Source organism: Rhipicephalus microplus, chromosome X (genome assembly GCF_043290135.1).
Source record: "Rhipicephalus microplus isolate Deutch F79 chromosome X, USDA_Rmic, whole genome shotgun sequence".
Lineage (NCBI taxonomy): Eukaryota > Metazoa > Arthropoda > Arachnida > Ixodida > Ixodidae > Rhipicephalus > Rhipicephalus microplus.
In genome coordinates, this window is record NC_134710.1 from 140,285,616 (window position 1) to 140,308,783 (window position 23,168).

Consider the following 23,168-nt stretch of genomic DNA (forward strand, 5'->3'; position numbering starts at 1 on the left):
AAAATGAAGCGACGCCAACAAAGATGCCGCACTAAACGTTAGGACAACATTTTTGATGTTTTCATTTTTACAACTATTAAGTGGGGTTTAGGCAGTCTGTTCAAGCCAGCGCACACATGCATGCACACACACACATACAAACACAAGGGGAATCTTAAAGTACTGTTTATTCGTTTCATTTGTACAAAAACAAAGGAAAATTTTTACAGGTCTGGGAAGCTGACAGCAAGTAAATATATCGGTCACTTTGAAGCACATTTTTTTCGATTCGCCTACGACAAGACACGCGGTCGCGGCACCGAGTATAAATAGTGGACGAGATACACGTGGCTATAAATTAGCGAGAGACGCACGCGCATGCACACACACACAAGACGAAAAAAAAAAAGCTAACATCGCAAATACAAAAGAAAGCAAAGCAGAATTCTTTGGCCACCTGAAAACAAGTCTTCTCTTTCTCAACACATATTTACTATATTTATATGTATACATATAGTATGTGCAACTCGAAAAAGCCGCGGGTATGCAGGTCGCAGCGCTCTGTAAGCCCGCTGCCTCGAAGCAGGGCTCGAACAGCGAGTCGGAAGAGCACCACGCTCTGCTGCGGAACGGAATGTTGCGTGGCTGTTCGTGCGACAGGTGCAAACACACCGCGAACCTATGGCACACGCTCTCTCTCCACCCGCGCTGTTTCCAGCGGAGGAGGGAAAAGGAAACGCAGCCGAATAAAAACAGGCGCCGACACACAAGCGCAAAACGACGACGACACAGAAGCTTGAGCTCATTTCGGCCACCTTCCACCCCTGATTCACCTAATCCTGTGACCGCTATCCACTCTTCTAAAGTCGAGCACTTTTCGGGAATGGCACTGCCACCCAGCAATAAAATATCCACAATTCTTGACAATTCGCCATGCTAATTGACACGGAACGTCCTTACAACAGCTCATGCCGCAAAAGCGACCACGCTGATATCGCACCCTGCATGCACACTACATTTACTTAAAACGCCAACCACGTGAAATACTAAGAGAGCGCTGGGCATTCGTAACACGTGGTTCCCACTTCCGACACACGCCTCCTGGTAAGTACCCAGCGCAAAGCGTTGCAAAATGGAAGTGCACACCAAAACACATTTATGAGAGTCGAGTGAAAATATGTGCGAGTGCGGTGCCGCAATGGGAGAGACGAATGGGCGCTGGAAATCGCGGTTGTACGGAGACATCGCAGAGGCAAGGTCACAACCTACAGCAGCAAGTCTCCATCATACAGCGTCGTATATCGAAGCTCTCTGTACTTTTTTAAAAAGCCTCTCGGGTCTAAAACCATGCGCACTAGCAAAGGCACACGGCACATCGGCCGTGTGTCAACTTAGACGGGTCACGGCACGCAATCAACAGAGAAGAATGTTAAGTAGACGTGCCGGAAAACACACGGCGCACCCTGAGGTTAAGAACATATATGAGGCGTGCTTGAGCGAGAGGGCGCCACTTCAGCATATTACCCACAAGGCGTGTCACGCGCTCGGACACTTGCGTAACCGCCACGCGAGCTAGGAGATCTGAATGCAGCAGCGCTCCTGTTTCGTATGGAGAAAGGAGCGTAAACCGGCGAGCAATGTTGGCACACAATGACATCGTTGAATTGAATGACGGGCAAGCATATGCATCTTTGCCCCGAGCGCAGAATAAAGAAGAGTGAACCTATATGAGAGAGACAGCAATCGTTCCCACGTGCAGCGCAGTTCGTTTGCTTCAACAATGCCCTTACGCATGCCTTTTTTACCGAAAGCTATGCGCATGTCCTCACATCTGAAGTGGCGGCGACAGCTTGATTGGGACCTATGACTGCTTCCCACCGATTCTCGCCGATGATTTTTTCGTACTGTTACCGCAGGCGTGTGCGCACAGTGAACAAAAAAACAAAGATTAAAAAGAAAGAGAGAATCTGTCGCCTTGGTCAAGCGCCGAAGGACACCCGGAAGACTAAACTAAAAACGAAAAAAAAAAGAAGTTTGAGGCTGGGGCATTGTGGAAGCATTGGGTCCCTCTTGGCTGGCAGTTCCTTTCGACAGCCCAGCAGGCCCACGCGTCTAAAAAAGGCCCTTCTTTTTTTCCTTACGCTTCTCCTTCCCGTCCAGTTGTCTGCAAAAGAATAAGCAGGGGGGGGAAAGGGTGCTTCATGTCAGTGACAATTGTGAGGGCAAGCTTAATTGCAGTGAGAAAAATGCATGCCCACTACACTCTACTCACTTGTAGCCTCGCAGCGGATGTAGGGAACGAATAAGCTTAGTTTTAACATTATGAATTTCTATATTTCCCCCACATCTAAGACAAAAGACAGCTTCCACTGCTACTCTGGAAGCAAGACTTACTTGAGCACATTGGTTCATGGTTAATTGAAAAAAAAGGGGGGAGGGGCAATAAATATAGCACCAAGAAAGACACAGCTCTCATCCAGCATTCTCTGCCATCTCAACACCTGTTTTTGCACCCTGCTCCCCCCCCCCCCGCCCCCCATTTAATGTACAGGCCAATTTGCATGCTGGGCCTTTGAGTCACCCTCTCACATGCACGCCAAGTTTTTAAATATGACTGACAATCACACACAATACATTACAACCATTCCTGGAAATGCCTTGAGTGGAATGTAGATTTTCCTAAAGTAAAAGGAAATGGGGGGACCAGCAATACTGTAACGAACCATAAAAAAGCTTCAACCATCCAGAGACAGCCAAGAAGAAAGCTGCCTGAAGCTTTAAACTTTGGAATTGATAAACTTTTGTGTGAAGTGTTCTCTACGAGGCCTGGCTATTGCTAACACAGTTGTTTTCGCCAGCCCTCTTTGATTGTAGCTCAGGTTCACAGGTTACAACTTGGGTGATGGATGGCTTTCTCTTTTTGCCGACTGTAGCACACAGCCTCTAGCAGGCTGCAATAACTATCGTAATATGCACTATTGTGACCCTAGTAATACAATATTCTAGTAAATAGCTGTAACACAGTTCAAGATTTTAAGTCATGCCAGCAGGGGCGAACAACCTTTCATGACGTAAATCAGGAGTGCTCAATATCAGCGAGGCCATGAAACCTCCAAGTGCTGAAAACAATGAACTAGTGATTTCACAAGTGTGCAAACACTTCACGACACTAGGAACATGTGGGAGATGCTCCTACCAGCATATCTGTCAACTTTAACATCATACCGTTCTGCACATGCATAATGCTTTCGTGGTTCACCCGTCCTTATTAAATGGCAAGTGTCATGAATGAAAAATTAAAGCCAAACTGTCAAAATTCTAGCCGAAATGAACCAGCCAACCGAAGTGCCACCTCGTGGGGTCATAATCTTGGGTAAAAACACCCTTCCCCAGCAACTCCTCCACCCCAAATTGTCCCAAATAACATTCTCACAACTGTCACCGGATGAACTCGTCAGAACCCTTAAACAGGAGAAACAGTTGGCCATCATTTCCTCTAAAATTCTGCGCCAACACCTTTCATGCTCACATATTATGGTAGTAGCATAAATCTCCAAGAGATGAATTCAAATACATAAGTGTTTAGGGCTCTGTGTCTTCGGATAAATAAAAAAATAAGTCCGACAAACACTCACGAGAAGAACTTTTACAAAACATTTCTGATAATCAATTCAATTTTAAATGTTAATATGACCCTGTTCCGTTTTTCATTGAAAAGGCATGTTCTAAGAGCTCATTGATACATCTGACGGTTTTGCCAATATTAACCTAACATCTCATCAACAGTATTTTGTAGACCGCACCTGTCGAATATTAAACAATTTAACAATGCATAACATAGTGAAATAGACTAAATTTTTAAACATATTTTAACACAGCCCACGACTACGCGGACACAAGAGAAGAAGGGGCAAAGTCACGCGCTGTGTTAAATTATGTTCAAGTACTGTCACCAATTGACCCAGCTTTCAGTCCTTCTATAGACTACATTCTGTGTGGACACCAAGGCATTGTACAACATGTAGAAGTAGTTGGCAAGATCCGATGCAGTGACCATAGAGTGGTAAGCGCTCGTAATCACCTAGATGTAAAAAAGCAAAGACAAAAACTGATAGGCAAAAAGCCAATGATTGAACTAGCACCGAAAGAGAAAGTACAGGAATTCAGAGTTTCTCTTCAGAATAGATTCGCGGCACTAAACGAGGTAATCGACGTTAGCGTTGACACAATGAATGATAACCTTACTACTATCATCAAAGAGTGTGCAATGGAAGTCGGAGGTACAGTCACTAGACAGAACAGTAGCAAACTATGTATCTGAGGAGACAAAAAATATCATCAAGAGACGACAAACCAGGAAAGCCTCAAACGCAACTGAAAAACCAGAGCTAGTGGAGCTTTTGAAGTTAATAAATAGGTATAAAGTAGCAGACATAAGGAGGTATAAGATGCAGAGAATCGAGCAGGCTGTAAAAAGCGACAGAAGCCTAAAAGTTGCGAAGGCAAACTTGTGCATAGGCAAAAATCGGATGTATGCAATGAGGAGCAACGGAGGCAATCATCATACCCAATATGGATAGGATAGTTGAGGTGACAGAGGAGTTTTACAGAGAGCTGAACAAAAGCCGAAACAACCAGGATGATATCGTAAGAAGCAATAATAGCCCAGAGAAATTCGACATCCTACCAGTAACGACAGGGGTTAGTAAGGAAAACCCTTGAAGGAATGCAAAGAGGCTAAGCTGCTGGTGAGGATAAGGTAGCAATGAAAATGCTGAAAGATGGCGAAGAAATTGTGTTAGAAAAACTGGCCACATCATATACGGACTGTCTCTTGACAGGAAGGGTACCAGAATCTTCCAAGAATGCCAACATCGTCTTAATCCATAAGAAAGGAGATGTCAAGGACTTGAAAAATCACAGGCCGATCAGCTTACTGTCCGTTCTCTACAAACTATACCCAAAAATAATAGCTAATAGGATTAAGGCGACATTAGAGTTCAATCAACCAAAGGACCAAGCAGTATTTAGTACAGGCTACTCCACAATAGGCCATATTCAAAGTATCAATCAGGCAATAGAGAAATACGCGGAATACAACCAACCCCTATACATAGCCTTATTAGATTATGAGAAGGCGTTCAACTCAGTCTTGACATCAGCAGTAATGCAGGCAATACAAAATCAGGGCATCGAAGAACCCTACATAAACATACTGGAAGAAATCTACAGTGGATCCACAGCAACGATAGCTCTCGATAAAGTAACACAATCCCAATAAAGAGGGATGTAAGGCAGGAAGACACAATCTCTCCTGTGCTATTCACCGCATATTTAAAGGAGGTGTTCAGGACCCTAGATTGGGAAGAGTTAGGGACAAGAGGTAATGGAGAGTTCTTAGTAACCTGCGATTCGCTGATGACATTGCCTTGATGAGTAACTCAGGGGACGAATTACAGTTCATGATTACTGAACTGGACACAGAAAGCAGAAAAATAGGTCTAAAAATTAATATGCACAAAACTAAAGTAATATGCAACAATCTCGGCAGAAAACTGCACTTTGCGATAGGTGGAGAGACGCTGGAAAGTGTAAAAGAAAATGTCTACTTAGGACCGGTAGTAACCGCAGAGCCAAACCATGAGAGTGAAGTGACTTGAAGAACAAGGACAGGGTGGATCACATTCGGCAAGCATTCTCAAATCATGAATGGTAATCTGCCACTAACCATCAAAAGGAAGGAACAGTTGCATCTTGCAACTACGTACTTATGAAGCAGAAACCTGGAGGAAGAGGGTTCAGTTTAAATTGAGGACGACGCAGGGAGCAATGGAAAGGAAAACGATAGGTGTAGCCTTAAGAGACAAGAAGAGAGCAGAGTGGTTCAAGGAACAAACTAGCGTTAAGGATATCACAGTTGAAATCAAGAAGAAACGAACATGGGCCGGGCACGTAACACGCAGGCAGGGTAAGTGCTGGTCATTAAGGGTAACTGACTGGTTCCCAGAGAAGGCACACGCACGAAGGGGAGACAGAAAGTTAGGTGGGCTGATGAGATTAGAAAATCCGCAGGTATAATGTAACATAAAACACAAGATTGGGTTAATTGGCAGATCATGGGAAAGGCCTTTGCCCTGCAGTGGGCATAGTCAGGCTGCTGCTGCTGATGATGATGAACATAGATTTGTGGGGTTTAACGTCCCAAAACCACTATACGATTATGAGAGACGCCGTAGTGGAGGGCTCCGGAAATTTCGACCACCTGGGGTTCTTTAACGTGCACCCAAATCTGAGTACACGGGCCTACAACATTTCCGCCTCCATCGGAAATGCAGCCGCCGCAGCCGGGATATGATGATGAACATAGTTGAGTTCCTGTCACTTGGGAGACTTCACACAGTTAAGTCGCCAGTGCTTTTTTACTCGGTCATCAATCGAAACGACCACACTTCTATCAGTGACAGCAACCTCATAAGAATGCTTGCATCTATTACAACCTTTAAGGTTGTAATACTCACAAATATAGGTGTTTTGCATTCAAAAATTTGTGCTTGTATGTATACGTGTTTCAGCATTCAAAACTTTCCGACAACTAAAATATGTTTCATGTGTCGAGATGTTTTCGAAGATATTTGATCCAAGATACTGGAGCGTTAGGAATAATGCCAAAATGAACCCTTTAATGCCTGATTTATGAAACTACTGAACAAAATAAATAACATTGTCATTTTCCAGCTTGAAATAACAAACTCTAAATAATTCCACAATCAAATTGTACAAAATGCTACTTGAATGCAAGCTTTTATGCGTGTTGCGAATTCTCTACATGCCACAGAAGCGACGACCTTCCAACGAAAAACTTGCTTCAAAAGTGTATAGTATGCCCTGTGCCACCTCTTGGGTGCGTACACACCAAATAAACAAAATTATTGAAGATGGAACTCGCGTCGCCAAGACCAGAAAGAACAAAGAAGTGAGGACTGTTGCACGCGCTTCACCCTCTTCGCCATCACCTACGAAATAATTGGTTCTAGCATAAAATACCCAAAACAAGACGGCGCTAGATTTTTCATGCTGAAAGCTATGTTCCTTGCAAGTACTCGACAACCAGCATTAAAGGTGGCACGCGTTTCGTGACTTGCTTGCTCGAAGTTTTTCAGAGTGTCGCGAATTCGCGACACTCGGCACTAAAGGGTTAGACTACGAATTTTCACTTAAAAATGAACTCTATAAAACACCCTCCAAATTTCAAAGAAAAACAAACTGAAAACACAGAGCCCTTATAGTATTGTATTACATATCGGGTGTTTCAAGAAATGTGTCCAATATCCTTAAAAAATCGAGAAAATACGGCATTTACTCTCTCTGTCTTCGAAATTGCCTTTTCTGTAGTGGCAGGCATCTTAAGATGATTGAAGACATCATTCGGGGAAGTAATCAAGAAGGTTAAATTATTAACTTTTTAACTGGCAGTTAGGTGGTTAAGTCAAATGAAAGAATTTAAGTCTTTCATAGAAAGAACCCATTGCAGCTTTGACTTTTCCGCCTCTGGTAATAATTGCGAATTAATGCGATTCTCCCAAAATCTGCAGTGAAGCCGAAATGTGGAAGAGCGCAACTGCCATATTCATCCGAGATGTCCAAAATGAGTGAGCATCGTTATATGAACCATAAACAACTTTGATGTGTAGACGTGTGGGCTGCGCTTGCAATAATAGCTTGCATGACGCACATACATTAACAAACGGGGAAGAATTGCACCTCTGTAATCGTCTTGAACAGTGATGTCATTCTAGTCGTCTGCTTATTGCGTGCATTAGAGCTTCGATTGCATCGTTGAATTTGCCTGAAATTCATTATGCCACAGCAATTAATAGAGGCCACCTTTTATAAGCAGTGGTGTTTCACCTCTCCCATCTGACTTAACTGCATAGCTCCACCTATTAAAAGTTAATTTAACTTTCTTAATTACTACCCCAAATGATGTCTTTGTCTTAAGATGCAAGTCACTACAGAAAAAAGCACCGCCGTGGTGGTCTAGTGGCTAAGGTACTCGGCTGCTGACCCGCAGGTCGCGGGTTTGCATCCCGGCTGCGGCGGCTGCATTTTTTATAGAGGCGGAAATGTTGTAGGCCCGTGTGCTCAGATTGGGTGCACGTTAAAGAACCCCAAGTGGTCGAAATTTCCGGAGCCCTCCACTACGGCGTCTCTCATAATCATATAGTAATTTTGGGACGTTAAACCCCACATATCAATCAATCACTACAGAAAAAACAATTGTAAAGACAGTGAGCAAATATCACATTTTTTTCTAATTTTATGAGGATATTGGACACATTTCTTGAAACACCCTGCATAGGCATAGCCAGATGGAAGTCAACTTGCCTCGCCCTCGTCGACATTTTTCTCTTTGTATGTGCAACACACACACAGACACACACACACACAAGTACACATGCACAGTACTGATGTATTGAAAGGTCACATCAAATTTTCAGTATGATGATTTTTATGTGCGATTGCTCAAGACAACCATGCCATGTCGTGATGGATCTGGTTATAAAGATAATGTTCGCTCTTGCCTATGTGTTCTGACCAGTTCAGGTTACGCCGTTATGACTCAAACTGAAGATTGTGGAACCTAAAGTACATATGTGCACTACTTAGCCTTAAATGGTTCCGTTTCAATCTATGAGTACTGTACATAGATGTATAGTCTCCACCCTCACAACAGAATCCTGCCTACACCCCTGACAGATTCTATTCGTCCAATAAAGAGCTAAATCCTTAACTAAAAAAAGAATCCCAACCCTTTTATACAGAAAACTGATGCACTTGACCAAAACTTCAGAACTATCAGCTCCAAAAGGTCTACTTTATCTGTCGCAATAGCAATCGTAGTAGCTGCCAAGCAAGAACAGAGCTCACAAGAAAAGTTCAGGCTTCCATCTTTGATAGGACTTCTGTACATGAATGGTCAGCTTTCTTCAAGCATTCGAATGTTTCAGTGGCAATGTTCACAGGGCAAGTATTGCTTATGCCCCAAATTTATTAACGAAGAAAAAGTGACATTCGAAATTTCAGTGTTATATTATCAAATCAATTTATTTTTCACAGCATATACACTTAAAAATGGGTACCTGGGTAAAGAGATCGTCAAGTTACTTTAAATGAGGCAAGGCAAACTAAAAAAAAGGATGTTTTCAACTGCACCCAAATAAGTAAGATTTTGGCATTTCAATATTATATTTTAATGACTATATGCAATTATGCAATGCAAGAGCAATATGCTAAACTTTTTTTGTGGCAACATCCACACCCAGGCCGAATTTCCCCCGAAACCAGTCACTTAAGTGACATTACCACCTTTGAACTACAATGCATTATTACTGAACACAAAGCTCACACATGGATTGGACAACGAAACCATGCCCAAGCGATACTCCCCAAATAACCATTACAAATGAGGAAAACCTGCAATGACTGATGTAATAATGTGTGCATGAAAAATGGCTAACATTCAGGACCACGAACAAGAATCATAGCATGTATGACAAATTACTTTACTGCTTTTTTTTATCCCCTAAGGCATGAGCCAAATGTGATCTCTGCCATGATCTCATGAGTAGCGAGCTGCAGCCCCAGATAGCTACAAAACATTCACAAAAGTGTTAAATTTTGGTGCTTTTAGATGATCCACTTACAAAAGGATATCGAGCAATCTGCTAATGTCAATAGTCATTATTAAAGTTGTTCAACTCAAGACTTATCTTTTGTCACTGATTTGATTGGCACATTGGAATTGAATAATCATGAGCCTGTTTTACGTGCAAAATGTTTTGGCAACACTTACTCTATCACTAATGATAGTCGTCCCCAAAGTTTATACCAACCAGTATTCCCTACAATACAAAAAGGGCTAACGTGGCTTGCAAAAACACAATGTGTTACTGGGGAGCCATTTGAATGTAATAAATATTCAGTGCAATTTTTGGCAGGATTACATTGCCCCCCACCTGAAGAAGTGGCAAATCTTCTAACTACTCATTCATTACAGTCTTAGACCATTATCTATTTCAGTCCTCAGAAACTTCCAAGTTTTGTTTTTTAAGTACCAGCTCGCACACTTCGCTAGCCTTTCCAAAAATGCCTGATGCTACACCACAAAGGCAAACCACAATATGTATAAACGACCATACCTGCATATAGAAACTGTACCACTCACATGTCCAGTAATTTGATGAGTACTCCAGAGTACTGAGCTTAGTGCTACAAATTTCGATCACCTAGAAGATTTATTTCAGCTGTGCTACAACACTTCAAGTGAGCAGTTGTCTGGGAACAGACATATGAACGGCAACTAAAAAATGTATCATAGCTCTCAGTGGCTTCATCTCGCCCCTTTCGATCTATAATGGAAGGCAGGAGCATAGCACACTTTACAAAAAGCCTTTCATCATAGCCTCTACAAGATAAGCAGATTATCAATTAAAAACAGCAATGATACAAACTAATTAGGCCATGAAAGAGAAAAGGAGCCCTGTGTCTATGGAATGACCAAAGACTCCTAAAACAGGTTTCTGCCATGAATGGCACTGCTCATTATAAGTAAGCAACATGAGGGCTGTCTAAAAATAAAATATAATGTGAATAATCAGAATGGATATGAGCATCAAAACTGAAGAAAGCATGCACAGAGGAAGCATTGGTTGTTGCCTAGTAAAATTATCATCAGAAATATGCTAACATACAGTCCATATTTCAGCAGTTATATCATGATGCTAACTTTTATAGTTATAAGCCACAGAACCTCATATTGACTGAGTTCCAGGGCTTTGATGTATGCCTTTCAATTCAGTGCTGATATGACACATATGCCAAAATATATTTCAAACATAAAACCCTGCCATAGCTGTTTATGTTCAGTCAGAACAAAACTATCTTAAACTATAAAACAGAACGAAACATAAAATAATCAACAAAATAAAAAATAATAACTTTTTGGTATGTGAAAGCCCATTAATATATGTAGCTGGTATCAACAATGCAAAACACAATGGAACACATAAGCAGGAACATATTACACATGACAATGACGTGTGTGCAAAGCTGAAGCATTGGGCAACATCTACCAAAATATGAGAGAAGAGGTAATGTCCTTTTGCTTAGTTAGAAAATGAAACTTTACCACTATACAGATATCAAGGTGCAAGTTTGACTTGATAAATATAAGACATCAAGGTGCAAGTTTGACTTGATAAAGCTTATACTTCTGATAGCAGCAATAAAAACTTGAAGCTCCATACTTGACAAAGACTGCAGTCTTGATTATTGGCGACAGGATACAGCCAATCACTACTTCAAACTATTACAGGGGTGGAACAGGGTACATGGGTTTGGGAGCAGTCCTGGGAGCAGACAAAAGTGCTTTTTGTCGCAGGCTTGGAACAGCCAGAAGGGCCTTTTCGAGCAAGCTTAGAGCAGGTTTAGCCCGGTTTAAAGCACTTGTGAAGCTACATTTGTTCAATGTTACATTTTTTAAACACTCAGGTAAATTGCACAATAGCCTCATTATTGCGATAGAAATTATATGGACACTCCCGAGGCATTTTTGCTGTTCCCACCATGTCCCGTCAACTTCTAGATTGATAACATACTCCCGCACATCGTATGTTCTATCCGCGAATAAAAGGGCGCGAGAGGGGGTGACGAACACGGCTGGAGCAGAGGTCAAGCGATCCGGTCCATTTCCGCTGCTCAGAGGGTCCGTGCAACAGCATTCGATACACCCGCCTGAGCGGCCTCTAGTCGAAGCAGAGAGGTGCTGCGACGCACTACGGCGCTGATAGGAGAGTTTGGCGCAGCAAAGGTGGTTCGGCACCGGATGGCGCTGGTAAGAGAGTTTGGCGCACAATGGCGCAAATGGCACAGCTGTTCCACCCCTGCTGTTAGATTGACCCATAAAAGGCCCCCAGAGCAGGGTCATCTATTGAGATCAGGCACTTGCTTCAAATTAATATCAGTCTGCATGAGCAAAGATGTGCGTGCAATCTTAGGCATGGCTACTGATGACCACAGACATGTATAAGTTGTGCTGGTGATTGTGCTCTCACTAACTGGCAAAAAGCATTCAGATCACATGGTAGGCTGAATGTGTCATGTGCTTCGTTACAAAGGCACGAAGCTTAAGAAGTAGTGGTTTTTTTACATCCTTTGTTTGTAGAGCTTACCCTGCTGTACCACAAATTTGTTCCGATTCAATAGCAAGAAATGACATATTTAAAGAACAACTTGTTCTTTATTGTAAGTTGGTGTTACCAGTCACTGGAATGCAGACTGTATAGTTCCCTGTATCATATTCTGCTACTAGTCACTGCTGTAACAAAAAACCCACACAGATCTTGTGTTTACTAATTACCTAAGAAAGCATACATTTGAAACACGCTATTAACTATTCAGTAACAGATTAAAAATGTAGCTGACATGTGGTTTCCTAAGGCACAACAAATATGTGTTGGACTAGAAAAAAACAAGTGTGCTCCTTGGTCACGTTTATCACAAAATTATGCCCCAGTTATGGGCACGTACAATAAAATATAAATATATTAAACTGCATCAGAAGTAGACACAGGGTGATAGGTACCAGAACTTTTTTTTAAAGGAAAGGAAATAAGTTCAAGCTGCAACACAGTACCCATGCTTCAGAACAGGAAAGCCTATAATATGCCAACCTTCTGGCCTGACAGAAGCACAAAACTTGAACACACTATATCATCAACACTATGACAATATAATATATAACAATGCAACGAAGGACCAAGAACATAAAAATAATGTAATAACAATGTGCAAAGTATAAGTGCAATAAAAAACAGTTGTGACCAGATCATTTAGCTCAAAATGACAAGGATGTGCTGCCTCTGAAACAACAACTACAGTGCTATTTACAATGCAGAATTGAATAACCACAGCTCAATGGTAACATGTAATTAAGACTGCAACATAGGGAACAAAGTTAAACCTTGACATAATGTCGCAGAAAGTGCAAAGTGGAAAAAAAAAACATGCAAGAAGTCTTTGTCATAAATATCATGTGCAAGATGATGAAGTGAACAGCACTGCAAGGTATGCAGGGATAGTTTTTTGCCCATTTTAGGCTGCATGGAAGGCAGTGGCACAGAACACTCAAAAGAATAGAGAGTTGTGGAAAATCATATAATGAAATAATGAAAACACTATAAAATACGTGCCTTTCAAGAGATGCAGGCTATGTAAAAATAGAAATTCTTATTGTGGGGTCGGTGGTGGGGTAGTAACCAAACCTACAGCATGCCTGAGAGTCTGCAAACAGGTGTTCTACAGGTTGCTAGAATGATGCCAAAACGGCCCACAAAATCAAGGGCACTAATCTTGCACATGTCATGAAGCATTCACACAGCTCTGAAAATCTTCACAGAAGTGAAGAACTCAAGTGAAACAAGCGACATCGACAGAAAAATAACTTTGTAGTGTGCTGTATACACAGAAGCAAAAGAAGAGAAAGATGTGCCAGTCCACCGTAATCTGGGTGACAAGCAAAATAAACAAAAGTAACTATAGCCGGCCAAAGCCAAGGTGGGTGCCGAGGAGGCGGATGAAGGGTTGGTAGTAGGGGCGTGCATCACTCTCTACATCTGCTTGCAGTTCTTTCGGACAGGCGCAGCATACTGCATGCATTTGCGGCTACTGAAGTGGTCCTCAGAGACAGACCGGCGCAATCTGAAAGAGCCCAACAACATCGACAAGGGCCACTGTACAACCAGGCATTGTCACAAGCTGCTTCTTCTGCACTTGCACCCGGTGTTCATAAGCACGCACAATTTCCAATGCAACTGCCTCTTGTCAATGGTTAATGCTCGATTACAAAATGGAGTTTGTAGCAACATTAGAGAAAGTAACTGGTCATAAAAGCTTCTCAATATGCAATTGATTATGGACCTTCCTTTTTTTGGAATGCAGTGGCAGCAGTGTGTTTACGACTACATTAAGTTTCAGTGCAAGTATTCAGAAAGCTAACAGGGAAAATGAAGTAATTTCTTCAGTAGTTGACTGCAGGTGGATGTACTGACATGAAAGTATAAGAAACATGCCCCTATACTGAGCTGAAGCATGAGCTATCGTGAATTTCTAAGTTAACTTATATCACTGTTCCAACTGCAAGGCAATATTGATTCCAGCTAGAGATCGAATATATTTGCAGCACATTGCAACTCGCCGCAGAGGTGGGTGAAAATTCTTAATGAGTGTAATTTGAAAGCTGCAGGTTGGGTCCCTGCTGATGGCAATGGCAAGTTATTTTGCCGCCCACTTTACTTTATTCACATTTATATCACAATTACTACAAATAACATCACTTATGCTTTCCTTGGCCTTATTGTCTGTTAGTTCTAATTGATATTGTGTCAGTAAAAACAAAGTTTTCAGAATCAATTGAAATTATGTAAGCGTCAGAATACAATCAGTATATGAAAGTCAGAAGTGTACATCATGGAGAGAGCAAGGGAAAACCTTGTCCATTTCCAGATATGCATAAAAGGTGGAAAAGATGACATTTAGACAAACCACAATAAAAGCTTCAGTTTTTAGTGAAACAATATAACCACCAGTTAAAAAATTAATAAGAAAGAACTCTACAATTTAAAAATACTAACAGTGCAATGACCAATATGAACAATATGAACATATAAGTGTGGTCATCACGAAGTATGAAACTTTATGCTAAAGAATGCAAAATAAGCATACAAAACTGACTGCAAGTCTGGAGTGCAAGTTGTAAGGTGTGCGATCCTGTGAAGTAAACTTAATGCATAATATTGCCATCTCAATATTAGGCACTACTTGTGCATTACTTGTGCAAGCTTGAAGAACTTCAAGGAACGGTAGTCACTAAGATCAGCTAGTAAAATGCTGTAATGGTAAAGTGCTCAGCTATGAAGCCAAAACGAATACAATAAAACCACTTGGTATTTAAAAGGTTATGTATAGAAGACACCGACAAAAGAGAACATAAAAGAGCAACAGAAATGCCTTACGAGTGCGTTTCTTGCATGTCGAACCTTCAAGTCGTCCTTGTACATAATATTAGACTAATGTGAAGATGCCTTTCCTTGTAACTCAACAAAACTGGCACAGTCATTATGGTGGCTCATTTCCCCAAATTATTTGACTGAATAATATAGAATAGAGAAAGCAGTTCTGTGCTAGAAATGATTCTTATATTTGAGTAGAAGAGTGCAATAAGTGACGGTGTTGTTTACAATAAAGCCAAGATGTACAGAACCTTCAAAATAAATCCAGAAAAGCAATATTCAGAATTCATTACAAAAAGCTATATTTCTGCATGAAATGTTTAACAATTTGAAATTGCTTTAATATTAAGATATTAACAATAACAGAAGTAACTTGAAGTTCAGATAAAAGGATAATACAAACTTGCCTGATGATGTACTTATCTACTTTCACATGTGGGTCTTGACTAACTTTACGCATCATGCCTTGTGGGCTTTGTGGCGATGCCCCCCCCCTAATGGCAATAAAAAATTAGACCTTTCGTTACCTCAACTGATAATTACACCCTCTAAAATTTTAGCAGCAGTAGATGTCATCTGGTAGTTCTGCATGCTAGTGCATGGCAGCCAAGTGCCACCTCCAAAAGCTCATGCCCATTATTGACACACACAGCATTAATGGAATCCACGCTAAGTTGCAAGAGAAAAGATTTCTGTTATTTTGCAAAGTCTGCATAGAACATACGGTAGCATGTGAGAAGGCAACATTAGCATTTTGTTCTCATCACCTCACTTTGGGCTGACACGGAAACTACACAGCCGATTTCAAGTTGAAAGTGATTGTATTCTTCAGAAAATGGCAATTGGGCAGCCAAAAAGTTTTGCATCCACTACTGGCAATGAAAGCATGAAGAACTAAAAGCCACCAATATGTACTGGGCCTCTGGTGGACCAAGGAGAGGAAAATACTCACAGGCTAAAGTGGCCTTCCCTCAATATGTCCAAACACTTCAGCAGAACGATGTGCCATTTTAATTAAACACCCCAAATCAAGCACACATAATCAGGCACAAGGAAGAAGGGCATCCCAGCACAAGATTTCCAAGCTGCCAATGAATAGACCACACGATTCATGCTATACCTACAGCCTGACGAACTCTAGCCTAATATAATAATAATAATAATAATAATAATAATAATAATAATAATAATAATAATAATAATAATAATAATAATAATAATAACAATAATAATAATAATAATAATAATAATAAATTCAGCAGATCTCATGTACCTCGGAATCGACGTTATGAGAAGCATGCGGAAGGAAGGTTACCGTGTTGCAACTTCTTTTATTGAGTGACACGTCATGAAATGACGCTAAGTATATGTACAAATGTTGCACGCATAGACAGATATTGAAGACTTGCAGATGTTTGCATAACCAGTTGTTTGCACTTGCGCAACGTGCCAACTGGAACATGTGTATTAGCAACACCAGAAGCTGCTAGAAGCGCTGATGCTCGCGAGGATGCTGGCAAAACTACCCGTGTATTGATGCAAGGTCGCCTTTCTCGAATTGCCGTAAAGCCAACTTGCGCACCGAAATTCTTGTATAACCCGCACCATGACATTAACTCCAAATTTCCTGTACATTTTGATCGCGTGATACGCGATAAAATATATTCACTTAGTGTGCGGCAAGGTACGTCTCAGTTAGCGAGAGTTCAATGAATGCCCTTCCTGGGACCGAAGGATGAGTCAATTATCAGACCTTATCAACCTTTCTGGTCTATAGATGAAATTTTGATACCAAGAAATTCCGCGACAATGAATTTTTCCCCACATCCCATCAATTTCGTTTTATCGGGATTTGGCTCTATATGGTATGTCAGAGACATGAGCATCTAAAATGGGTCCTGTACAGAAATCGAGAGTTATGAGCTGGTTCATGTGGTTCATTGATAGATATATATTCAGAAAATTGTATACAAGCCTGTATATTTAGATTTGTGGAGTATATAATGGTTAAAAGCAACATTGTTCCCATAGTGAAATTTCCCAATTCAACTTGAATACGAATATTTGAGCAAAACAACAGCCAAACCACAAACAGCAACTTCTCAGCGACTTGCTGCCTGGAGGAGTATGCTTGGTTCCAATTAATGAAGTCAATTAGCATGAACACGCCTACGACTGCCCTTATGTGAATACACTCAGACATTACTCAAAGGTGCACTTCCCCAGCTGTATCCGTAGACAAAAATGCCAATCTGATATCTATCACGGCCTCAACACACTAGTGGAAAAACGCACACAGTGCGCGGCTGGCATAGAAATGCTGTGGTGGCGGTATAGACTCGTGGCCTACCCACCTTTTTGGAATGTTTACAGGGCATTTTGTTATTGCGATAGCAATTATATGGACCCTCTTGGCTGGTTTTTGCCACCAGCGTCGGCGTCATGCACCGTATATGTATACGTATCTATATATATGAAATATCAAGAAAGAGAGGAAGTTGCCCGCCCTCTGCACCTGATTGGTCTGATTAGTCTCCTTAGCCAGCGGGAAGTGGTGCACCATGACAAATGACGTAGACCCATTTTCGCAGCACAGAAATGCTGCCACGTGGCAGCTTTGGAGGCTCCCCTTTTGCTGCTAGTGTGTTAAGGCCGTCAAACTACGAATACTTTATACAGTTAAAAAAAAAAGAAACTCTGCAATGAAGAAAATCGGCAGGATAGCCCGACACTGATACCTTCTTTGAGTGAAGCTGTCATCTTCACTATGTGTCTCCATAAGAGAATTGCTTATTACTACATTAAAGTTGCTATGCTGCTGATGAGCTGATGAGAAGTGCAAAAGCAGTGATCAGCATTTAGTGCACTGACAGTGGAAGTACAAAGCAATGCATAGCGTGCATCATTTTGTGCGCATGATGTGTGCTGCTCAGACAACAATATTGTCATACAAATAGGGGCATGAAACATAATGTGCTTTGGATGCATGTGACGCTTCCACAATTACTGAAGCCATGGCTCAGCAGAAGTGCCATTTAGACATAAATAAAGCGATACAGCACAAAAGTGATTAGTTTTAACAATAGTCTACCCCAGTCCATAAGACACACGACCACTGTGCTTGCCTTGAACCCATTAGTAAAATAGTTGTTGCAGTCAATGAAGCCAGAGCAAACAAATGCAAATTACGTTACAGGGATTCAGTACACCATGTATAATTTGATACATCAAATATACTGACATATACAATTCAATAAAAGCACACAATGTTCGTGCGCAGTTACAACAAAGTGCTTTGGGGGATACTAACTACTGTAAATCTCGAGCTCTGTCCTAATGATTACTAGTGTTCACCTCTTAATTATTGGGGAAAACTTCCAGACAATCTGAAGCAAGGGTATGCACTTGGAACATACCATGCAACCACAGCTTCAAACTCCAACATATTTTCCTACAAGGTTGCACCTGATTCCACCAGAATGTTTAGACACAGCCAGTATGACCACAGTTAACTGGCCCATGGTAAATTATCACAAAAATTAAATGATCATTTTATATTTCATTAGCAAGTCATTGCACCCCCAAAAAAATTCAAACCCTGAAAGCACTGCCCAAGTTCACCATGTTTATGCAAAATTATAAAAAAACAGGTAACGTTGGTATGAATCCATTGGGGAAAATTTCTCAGTGTGCACACAGCAGGCAAGAACAAGAGGACGTCCTTACTTGTCTTCTTCCCTCATGTCCTTGTCTGTAGTACGGTATGTGCGCTGAGCAATTTTCCATAATTACTATGTCTAAATTTGAAGACGAAAATTGTATGAATATCTTAGAAGATAGTTCTCTTGCATTGCAGTGCATTTTGAATTAATAATAATAATAATAATATGTGGGCCTTACCATCCCAAAACCACGATATGATTATGAGAGAAGCAATAGTGGAGGGCTCTGGAAATTTCAACCACCTGGGGTTCGTTTAACGTACACCCAAATCTGAGCACACTGTGAATTTTGATTGAACAAACCCCATCACAAAAGCATGTCATCGAAAATTTTGTATGACTACACTGTAAAAACACTGCAAATTTCTTTCATGGTTTATTCTGTGAAATATCACTGATTTTTACATGACTAAGTATTTGTACCTCAAGTTTGCATCATCCAAAACAAATGACAGCCAGAGCAGCCATGCAAAGCTGTTCATTCATGGTGATTGTTTGGTGGATGTTTGGTAATCCATGGTGATTGGCTTTGAGAGCCATTCTTCCATTAATTTTGCCAAGACGGTTGCTTTCAAATGTTAAGAACCCGGAACTAATTTTTACATTCCTACACTTTGTGTTCACTTGATGCCACAGTAAGGGATCTTTAAGAGCACTTGCTTCAACCAAATTTATCGGAGAGCAATATTTAAGACTAACTTAGAAGCAGCACAAAGAACTTACAGCAGAGAAAACATTAGTACCCCCAGTATTGCCAGGCATGCAGGAGTATTTAGGTCATTTTAAACCAAAATTCAACACACTTAATGCACAGCTTTTCAATAACAGATCAATGGGGAACATAAATTTGATTGCACTGATGATCCTCAACATATTGGCCCTTCTCTTAGCAGCCTACAAATTTCGCCAAATACATGATATGTATTATGAATATGTAGACTGAATGCTACAGCAAAATTAGCCTCAACTTACAAGTATTCTAGCACTGCCCTTAAGTGCAATGTAATGGGTGCCATAAATGTAGAAAAAAGAGAGTGAAGGCATGCAAACAATAATTGTCGCAAGAGCACAGATTGGGAAAGGCCCTTCAGTAACGACAGTTTTATACAGTTGCAGATAGCGAAGTGTTGCTGTTAATAAGAGGTTCTGCAAGAAAGCACCTAAAGTGAATAACTGTTGGCGAGGGCTGAAGCATTGCACACGATATGTATGAAATCATTGTGGGTCTCTTGAACTTGCACAGTCCAGTGACCATATTTTTTCATTGAGCACTGCCAAGATAGAACAACACATTATATCACACTATCACACTAACATGAATCAACAAAAATGGTTACAATAGTGGTGCTTCTGTTTTACTGCCAATTAAGTTTAAATGTACATGGAAGGTACATGGATGCAGTGTCTTCACAATCAACAGGGTTCGTACAGGTTTTGAAGGCAAAAATTCAACAGTCTTTAAGGACTTTCAAGGCCCGAAAAAGTGTTTTTTCAAGAACTCATATCAATAGTTGATCTCTTGCTCGTCATAAAAACGACAAACTTATTGAACATTTATTCAACAGCCTAAGACGAGTCGAATTATTGAACAATCTCAGACAAGTTTAAGACTACAGTGAGGCAGAGTGTCCATGAGAGCTCCAGAAGTTTTGCAGTTATTCCTTCGTTGATGTTTAACAGTTCTTGTGTCCCGTTTTGTTTTTTTGCTGTTTTCCTGAGACTGTTTGACCTCACTATGTATGTGACAATACCTCTTCAACAGATGAATTTGCTTTCAAAGCAAGCCAATTTACTGAACTTATCAGATCAGCAACTGTTGCTTCTAGGTTCACTTTTTTTTCTCCTTCAATTATCGATTTTCTCTTCCACAAGGAGCCTTTTTGAATCATTCGTTTCTTGTTGCTTCCTCTTCTAAACGTGCATGGTAACGATGCCTTGCAGAGAAAACAGAGGTCTTCAGTTACTTTGTTATAGGGATGTTAAGGATCCACCTGCCTTATTAACGGCGTCACATTTAGCACATTGCATTGCATTGCATGATGTATGGGAGGCTCTTGAGGTTTTCCACAGAAACTTGCTTATTTACACTAAACCCTCTTTTGGCAGTTGCTTGGCCACGGCTCAACACAAGCAAAAGTTCCATTACTCTCCACAGCTCACTGTACGACGAGTTGAACTTGAGGAGGTAAAAAAAAATGTATGGCCTATCCAAACTCTTTTCGAACAAACGAATCTTGTGCTTCTCTATCTGTAGCGTTTCAACATACTCAGCAAGTACAGTGTCTCGAAAGTAATCACTCAACCTTTCAGTAACGATAAGCGCGTTCAAAACATTCTTCAGACCTGCTAAACACTGGCCTGGCTTGGTGCACATTTGCTGAGAATCCAGCGAGGTGAGGCCTCTCACCAAGGGGAACTTCAGAGAACTCTTCTCAAGAACTTTTTTCGTCACACTGAGAAGGAATTGCTTACATTCCATTTTAAATGCACATGCCTCTTTTGCAATGACCGTAGACTTCTTTGGAATTTGTATTTCCAATGTCCACTTTCTCAAGTGCAGAGTGGTTGTTCACATCTTCAATGTTGATTTTATACAGGCCTGTAGGCCCACTTGATGCAGAGAATACTGAGCACTTCAAAAACCTAGTGAGCAACTTACGGACAATTGCTTCAAGACCCCTAGCCAGAAAGAATACAAGTGGTTGGTCCACCTGATATTCCGCGAGGAAAGGTTTAAAAATTAGTGCAATTGCAAGGACGAAGTTCAATTTTGCTTGACTTAGCGGGTCACTACAGAAATTTTGCAAGTTCAGAAAGGAACCTCTTCACGTCTTGCAGACTCTATGTACATTGCCACATCAGGCCACAGGGCCGGTGCACGTTCAGTCACTGGAATGTTCTCAACCCAGCAATGAGCAACATACTTGAGAGGAAACGTCTCCTCGGTCACCATTGAGGAGTCCTTACGCCCGGCTGGGGAATCTTGAAATAACAGACCTAGACTAGACAGGAGAATGTCCAATCCCCACTTGCTGGCAGTTACACCTGCTCTATATGCATTGTGCACCACATACAGACTGCAAGTACCTAAATCAAGGCAGTTTACCAGATAGTTTTCTAGCAAGTGCTTCTGAAAAATTTCAAATCAACGTTTGGTCCGTCAATGGAAACTTGAAGAAGCTTTGCAAGTGGCAATGGCTTCAGCGCCTTCAACAATCTATCTTCAATGTTATCTGTCGTTGCATTGCCCATAAAAACGACTGTTAGGTGCATGGTAGTTATCCTTTGAGATGCATTCCAGTATCTGATGTGAATGTCCATCTGCTTCTAATGGAGGTAATCATTTGCAGATTCATTAAACAAAATCACTTAGTAATCGTACTTCGCTATTGCCCCGTGGACAGATGATAGAAAGAAGGTGCTCAAACCATGGCACGCAATGTACGTGAACTAACTTTCTCCACACGTAAAAGCCTTCGCCACTTCGCTGTCGGAAAACATTTTCCGGAACAGTTCGCTTGTTTGTGCGAATGAGTTGCACGAGTAATATGAGGTGACAACCTTCAATGCCCACATTATCTCGGCTTCGGTCACTGCATTATGGGCCTTGCACGCGGTATTCAAATCTGAGCACTGCGTTGGCACTGAATGAACGTATTCGCCACTCTCGCGGTGTGTTACATACTTTATTAAGGAGCATCTTGCTGCGTCCTCCATGCTCTTAATGTGCTTTGCATTCCTCTGGTGGCTCTTTAGTCCAGACTTCCCCATTGATGAGACATCGAATATCTTTCCACATGACCTACATCTAGCACAAAGCGAATTTATTGGGTCCGGCACGACCCAGTCTTTGTATGCAACGTAGCTGAGCCACAATTCTAGGAAAACGCACTACCCAGGGATCGCGTACACACACAACTACATTCACGTCCAATGCGCGTGCATAAAACGTACTTTGATAAAGCAAACAAGAGGTGGCGAACTAGCGGGCTAAATGTCCATCGCCGACGAAAAACGTATACACAATACGGAAAACTAAAGGGTGGTGATGGCGGACAACTGAATCAGATTGGATTGGCTTGCATTCCAAGTGACTTACCATAGCTCTCAATGTGGCCGGTTGCTGAACGAACACTCGGCACTGCTGAAGTCCATAGACTTTTGACATTCTGTAGCTAAGTCACGGTGTTGTTGTTGACGGTAGTTGTTCGGGGAAAAATGAGATGCCTAATTTCTACAGCCCATAAGGGAGCACTGCGCAGCATCTCATGGTGTGACCCAAGTAGCGACAACTGCCTCCCCTTCCGACCACTTTTTACACGCAGCCGGAGTCTACCCCGCATGTTCTTCCACACTTACAAAGTTTACAAAAATGCGTACATTTAAGTACATTAGCCAC

General features: G+C 41.4%; 1 protein-coding gene across 5 annotated transcripts in view; it reads right to left on the bottom strand.

The window, feature by feature from the left end:
- Positions 1 to 1,927: 1,927 nt before the first annotated feature.
- The window catches only part of LOC119176562 (septin 7-like protein pnut), an 81,161-nt gene continuing 59,920 nt past the window's right edge, over positions 1,928 to 23,168 (bottom strand). For 3 of the 5 annotated variants that reach the window (XM_075877883.1, XM_075877879.1, XM_075877881.1), the window contains one exon: positions 13,241 to 13,737. In XM_075877883.1, the coding sequence (XP_075733998.1) occupies positions 13,647 to 13,737 (91 nt within the window). In that variant the 3' untranslated portion in view covers positions 13,241 to 13,646. Of the gene's footprint in view, positions 2,144 to 13,240; positions 13,738 to 23,168 lie in introns of those variants that run through there. The other 2 variants (XM_075877880.1, XM_075877882.1) reach the window with 1 other exon arrangement.